We start from the raw sequence: 6947 nt of genomic DNA, 5'->3' as shown, positions 1-6947 counted from the left end.
CCCCAGGGGCTTCCCTTTCTTCTTAGAATGAAACCCAGGATTTCCCTGGTGGCGCAGTGGTTAAGAATCTGCGTGCCAATGCAGGGGACACGGGTTCGAGGCCTGGTCCGGGAAGATCCCACATGCCGCGGAGCAACTAAGCCCGTGTTCCACAACTACTGAGCCTGCGCTCTAGAGCCCGCGAGCCACAACTACTGAAGCCCGCACGCCTAGAGCCCGTGCTCCACAACAAGAGAAGCCACGGCAATGAGAAGCCCGTGCACCGCAACGAAGAGTAGTCCCCACTCTCTGCACTTAGAGAAAGCCCACGTGCACCAACAAAGACCCAATGCAGCCAAAAATAAACAAATAAATATATTTATTAAAGAAACAAACAAAAAAGAATGAAATCCAAACTCTTTTAGTGTGGCCTACAAGACCACACAGCATCTGACCCTATCATTCCCTCTCTTCCTTCAGTACAGTGACTAAACCAAACTCACATCTACCTCAGGGCCTTCGCACTTGCTGTTCTCATTTACTGGAATGCTCTTACTCTGGGTCTTTACCTGACTGAGATTTCTATTCAAATCGCAGCTCAAATGTCATCTCCATAGAGAAGACTTCCTTGACCATTTAATGTTGCTCTTCAAACCTGAGTCACTCCCTATATGTTACCCAGTTTTATTTTCTTCATAGCCCTTAACATGAGCTATAATTCTTATTTACTTTCTTGTTTACTGTCTGTCTCACCTACTAGAATGCTTAAGCTCCAAGAGGGTAGGGGTCTTTCTGGTTCTCCACTATTTGCCCAAGGTCTAGGACAGTACCAGGAAGAACAGGCACTCAACAGAGATGTATTGGTTGAATGAATGGTTTCTACCAGTTTGGAGAGATGTTTCTGAATGCAAGAGAGAGGCTAGAGGAATAGGACATCAGCATAAAACTCTTTGCCCAGAGAGCAGTCCTACTTGCTCAGAGCTATACCAGATGCTAACTTCTGAAGACAATTTCAGAGACCTTCTGGAACTTGCTTTATGAGGCATCTAAGCAATTAGCTTTTCCTGACACCTGTGCAAGGGGACCAGGTGCAGAGTCCTTGGGGCTTTCTAACTGTAAAGACAGCTCTCGTCTCCAGAACATGCCTCCGGCTGAGCTTGGGACAGAGGTGAATTTTTTTCCAGCAATAAACAGCTTCTCTGTGTCAGTCTGAGGAGGGTGCTAATCCTCACTTCCCCCACCTGCTGGCAGACCCACGCGGCCCTGAGTAGGTCCAGCTCCCATCTGGCAGTGCCAGTCAAGGACAAGTGCCCACTGGGACCTCAGGAAGAGGAGCCCTGGGCCACCCAGCAGCCGGGTTCCAGGCCTGCAGCCAGGGTTGGGGGCTCACATTTTTCGTCTCTCTGTGATCAAGCTCTCTCCCCCTTTTACTTATACTCCCCCATTATGAAGAGAGTACACGCTTGATGCAGAAAACTTAGAAATCATGGGGAAATACAATGGAAAAGAAAATAGTTCAGCCAGTTCACCACTGTGAACAATCTGGTGTGAGCATTTCCTTTTTTTTTTGGCCACACCTCACTGCTTGAGGGATCTTAGTTCCCCAACCAGGGATTAAACCCAGGCCCACGGCAGTGAAGGCGTTGAGTCTTAAAAAATGTATCATGCTTGGGTTTCCCTGGTGGGGTAGTGGTTAAGAATCCGCCTGCCAATGCAGGGGACACGGGTTCGAGCCCTGGTCTGGGAAGATCCCACATGCTGCGGAGCAACTAAGCCCATGTGCCGCAACTACTGAGCCTGCACTCTGGAGCCTGCAAGCCACAACTACTGAGCCCGCGTGCCACAACTACTGAAGCCCGCGCGCCTAGAGCCCGTGCTCTGCAACAAGAGAAGCCACGACAATGAGAAGTCCGCGCACTGCAACAAAGAGTAGCCCCCGCTCGCCACAACTAGAGAAAGCCCGCGCACAGCAACAAAGACCCAACGCAGCCAAAAATAAAAACAAATAAATTAATTTTAAAAATGTATCATGCTTTATAGGAATTTGTGACCTCTTTTTTTTACTCAGCTTTATATTTTGACTGTTTTATCTGAGCATTTGCCTTAAACATTTTTTACTGAATTGCTTTCTTTGCTATAAAATATTTTTATTAGAACATCAATATCTGCTTGTTGCAAGAAAAAGTCAATCACTGTTGCACAAAGTGAAGGTTGTTTGAAATCCTAGCCCTCAGGTGTGTGTTTTCCCAGGAAAATTTAGTGCACATCCTGCAGTACTCTGTGTGTACCCTTATCAATGTGCGTGCGTCTACATAAGTGATATCAAACTAAACAACTAAACATACTGTTTTGCAGCTTGATTTCGTTTTCACTTTATTTTTCTTTTCAACTACACGCTGAGTCACCTCAGTCTTTTTTTTTATTGTCTGCATAGATTTCTGTGGTATGAATCTACCTTGTATTTAACCACTCCCCTATTGAAGGGCGTTTTTCTTCTTTTTTAATTCCAAACAATGCTCCAATGACTTTTTGTGTGGGTTCATGTGCACATGGGATTCTGGAGATATTTTTCTAGATGTGGAAGATCAAGGTCAAAAGGAACAAACATTTAAATAAAATAGATATCGACAAAGTACCCTCCAAAATCACTGTCCCAATGCCTGTGGGCAGTGCCTGCTTCTTCACTAAACTACTGGTGCTGCTAATCTTTTCCATCTTTGTTCATCTGATACGCAAAAAATGGTATTTCATTTTGTTTATTAGTGAAACTGGGCATCTTCTCATGTTTGTGGCCATTTGTATTCCTTAATTGCCTATTCCTGTCATTCACCCCAGCTTCTACTTAGTCTTATGGATTTGGAAGACTGCTTCATATTAGTGAGGTTGGATGTGCCATGTTTGTTGGATATTTCCTTCATATTAATGAGGTTGGATATGCCATGTTTGTTAGATATTGTCTCCCAGTTAAAACTTGGTTTTAAATGACTGCATATTTCACCTCAATAGTAATTCCTGTTTTGGATATTTCATCCCCCCCTCCCCGCCCATTATAAACAACATGATGAACATCTCTTGTGGACCTTCTTCTTCTTCTTTTTTTTTTTTTTTAGGAAAAGTTACTAGAAGTGGAATTTATTGGATCAAGGGTATGTATATTAAGGATCTTAATACATATGTACAAAATAACCTCCAGGAAATGGTACCACTTCGCACACTCTTTCCGGTAGTGCATCTGTGTCAATTTTCCATATCATTTCTTTTGGCTGCGCCATGCAGCATATGGGATCTTAGTCCCCCCACCCAGGGATCGAACCCGTGCCCCCTGCAGTGGAAGCGCGGAGTCGTAACCACTGGACCGCCAGGGAATTCCCCCTCTGGTCTTTAGGGAAGAATCCTTCCTTGTCCCTTTCCTTGTTTCTGGTGGTTGCTGGCAATCTCTGGCATTCCTTGGCCTGTGAAAGCTCAACTCCAATCTCTGTTGCTGTCTTCACATGGCCTTCTTAAAAGGACACCAGTCATTGGATTTAGGGCCCACCCCAACCTATTACGACCTCATCTTAATTTAACTAATTACATCTGCAAAGACCCTAGTTCCAAATAAGGTCACATTCTGAGGTTCTGGGTGGAAAATATTCAATCCCCTAAAATAAGTAAAACGGCGCTTATTATTTTAATGTTTGGCTCTTATTGAAAGGAAATACACACACACACACAACCTCAACAGCCCAGAAATGCTGATGACAAATAATGGGGCATCTTTTTTTTTTTTGGCTGGGCCGCACTGCATGCAGGATCTTCCCTGACCAGGGATTGAACCCACACCCCCTGCAGTGGGAGCACGGAGCCTTAACCACTGGACCACCAGGGAAGTCCAATAAAGGGTCATCTTAATGTAGAATGGCTTAGGAATACGTTTGCTGCTTGGGCTGAATGTGCCCCGAGACAAGTGATCAACTAAGTTCATTCTAACTCTGCTGCTCTGAGCTCGTCATCAGGTGCTCAAGAATAATGTAGAATAACTGTTCGAGAATGCTCCCTGCTTTATTGTTTTTCACCAGCACGTTGCCCCCAAATCGTTGGGAACAGTGTAAAGTAAGTGGCAATCTTCAACCCCCAGAGTGTTCCTCTATTAATGCTGAAATCATTCTTAGAATCAGTCTTAGAATGAACCTCTACTTTGGTTCAGGTCTTGATTTGGCCCCCAGAGCTGTACTACCTTTGGCAGGTCATGATTTCTCGAGGGCTTGACTTCATCTTCATTAAGATATGCCTCAGGTAGGGCAAACTGGGCAATTCCTAGGTTCTCTCCTACCCCTGTGTTTCCCGACCTGACTCTTCCCCATTAGTTGCTGGTGGTTGATCCAGCTCTGGCCCAATCATGCCAAGCTCCAGGTGAAATATGGCGGACAGGTGAGTCACTCATCTTCCCAGGCCAGTTACCAAACAGAACTGCTCTACTCCTGTTCAGCACATCCCAGTGCTCTCCATGGCTGCTCCCAGCCATGCTGCATGTTTTCCAACGTCCCTTACAGCCATCAGAAGATGAGCAGTGGCCCAGAGAGGTACGCCAGCTTACCCAAAGATACTCAGCAAGTTAAAGGCAGAATGGAGACTAAACCCTCAGGCCATGGTTTGTTCCCCCTCTGGATCCACAGCGCTTCCCTAGGGCCAAGCCAGTTAGCTATCCTCTGCCTGACTTAAGAATGGAGTTATTGGTTTAGAAGCCAAAGCTGAAGATAACATCACCAACTCTAGCTCATGGTTTGAAAACTAGAATTCTTCTTTGGAAGTTAATGGGAAACCCAAAATAATGGAATCTGCCCTTCAGATGTACGCAGAGGACTTTGAAGTGGTGTCAAATAACTGTTAAGTGAAGATCAGGTAGTTAAAAAGCACCCGATGCAGAAGCAGGTCTCAAGGACAATTTATATTTATTTGTTGATGACTCTGACTAAACATACTTCAAACATAGCAGAAGTTAAAGAGTCTGTCAGGTGACGTCATCTCCTGCCAACAGCTAAAGGTGGCCTGTGGAGCGTGACATGAGCTTCATCTTCAAGCTGAGGCCCTGACTCTGGGCAAACAGCTGGTGGGTGGACCTGGTCCTTCTGGCTTGGATTGGGGCCTCCGAGGAACTACTCCTTGTTCTCATACTTGTGCTTGATGTGTTTCCATAGCTTCTGTATTTTAAAGACAAGAACCACAAACTTAGTTTTGCCTCTCACATTTTATAACTCCTCCCACTGCCCTGGTCTCTATAACAAACCTGAGAGAAACATGTACCACATCCTGACAGTTTGCAGTGGGCAAACTGCAAGCAGTACTAGGCTTGATGTACATTCCTAACATTTACAGAATGCTCTGATGCTCTCAATCAGTGTGTGAAGTAAGTGGGAAGGCATGATCTCACTTTACAGGAAACTGAGGTAGAGAGACTGAGGGACCTACCCCCAGAGCACACAATTATTAAGGAACAGAGGCTGGAAAATGTCTCATTTCTTCAACTCCCAGGTATTACTCAAGAGGTCCTAAGTGCATGGTCCCCAAATACTTCACATTGAGCCATTTAAAAAATTTCCTCAGACCTATGATCCTTGGGTCAGGAACTAGCTGGATTCTCATTCCTAAAAGCACCAAAGATGGGTGGGTTATGACAACATCCTGAGATGCCTTCCCCACACATTGGAAACGGCCAGAGGAACTGCTTGAAGATGAACAGTAGCAGCACTTCCATAAGGGCAGAAAATTGCCCTGGCCACAGGCAGTACATCAGTGGACAGAGCCTGCCTGGGCTGTAGGGCCAGACAGCTTCAAGTTAAAAACAGAGTGAGTGGTGGCACAGGCCTTATTTGTCCAAGACCTTCCCCAGTATGAGCCACAATTTAACGACGGAAAGCAGGCAAGGCATCCAGCACAGTGCCTGGCACACAGTGAGTCTAAAAAGTGTTGTTATTCTCTATCTCATGCTTCCACTTTCTCGTGAGGAATGTAACAAATGCCATTTTTTAAGAGTACCACCTACCAGGTACTGTGGCACCTTGCCTGCATCTCATATAATCCTCACAATAATTCCCTAAGATAGTTACTATTATTATCATTTCAATTCCACAGATAAAAATGAAGCTCAGACAGGTTAAGAAACTCGCCCACCTTAATGCCACAGTTATTAATTGATAAGGCCCAGTATTCCCATCCAGGGCTCTCTGATTTCATACCCACCCTACTCTTAACCATTATTAATACCACCGTTGACAGCATGGAAAGACTTTGGAACTGAAAAGTGCTATGTGAAAAGGCCAGTCACGGTATCTACAGAGTTGTTCTTTTCACGACCGTCGCCCACTCAAATCTGCCCTTGAAACCTTCAGACGAGATAGGGGGTCCCGGGTCCAGCCCTGACTTGCCTCTAACTCCCTGGTGATGTGGCCCTAACAAGTCCTTTGCTCTCACTAGGTTAGTGTTCGCTTCTGCAAATGGACAAGTAGGTGTATGGGGCGGGAGACAGCAATACTTAAAACCCCTGCAAAGTAGGATCTATTAACCCCGTTTAACGTTTTAGGATTCACACCGGGCGGAGCGGACAGACGGCAGTCTGCAGACAGAAGACACCCAGAGATCCCCCCCTCTTCGTAAAGGTAGACTGAATCCCGCCCCACCTCCACTCTCACTGTCACCCCTCAGAGGCGCCCAAGGTCAGGGACGGCCCAGGCCCTCACCCCTTCGTTGATGTGTTCGTAGATCGCGTCCGCGCCTTGATCGAAGGCGCGCTCGAAGAACAGGGCGCCCACGGCTATGGTGAGGGCAAAGGTAGAGGTCCTGCGGAACAGCAGGGAGTACAATCTCGCAGTCAACGTTGGGCCCGCCATGTTTGTCCGCTGCCGAATTAGCGCCACCGCGCATGCACCGCGACCGAGCTTTCTCTCCAAAGGTCCTCAACTTGTAACGCTTTATGGGATTTGTAGTTCTTC

General features: G+C 46.2%; 1 protein-coding gene across 1 annotated transcript; it reads right to left on the bottom strand.

Annotated features, from left to right (window-relative positions):
* Window positions 1–4893: 4893 nt before the first annotated feature.
* Window positions 4894–6890, bottom strand: UQCR10 (ubiquinol-cytochrome c reductase, complex III subunit X). The gene is made up of 2 exons (XM_082417320.1): window positions 6696–6890; window positions 4894–5159 (listed from the first exon to the last, which is right to left on the bottom strand). Exons 1-2 carry the CDS (start codon window positions 6843–6845, stop codon window positions 5115–5117), a joined length of 195 nt encoding a protein of 64 aa, XP_082273446.1. The 5' UTR covers window positions 6846–6890; the 3' UTR covers window positions 4894–5114.
* Between the last annotated feature and the right edge of the window lie 57 nt (window positions 6891–6947).

The sequence above is a fragment of the Balaenoptera physalus genome (assembly GCF_965194825.1).
Source record: "Balaenoptera physalus genome assembly, chromosome: 12".
Taxonomy (NCBI): Eukaryota; Metazoa; Chordata; class Mammalia; order Artiodactyla; family Balaenopteridae; genus Balaenoptera; species Balaenoptera physalus.
This window is presented reverse-complemented; position numbering and strand designations above follow the sequence as displayed.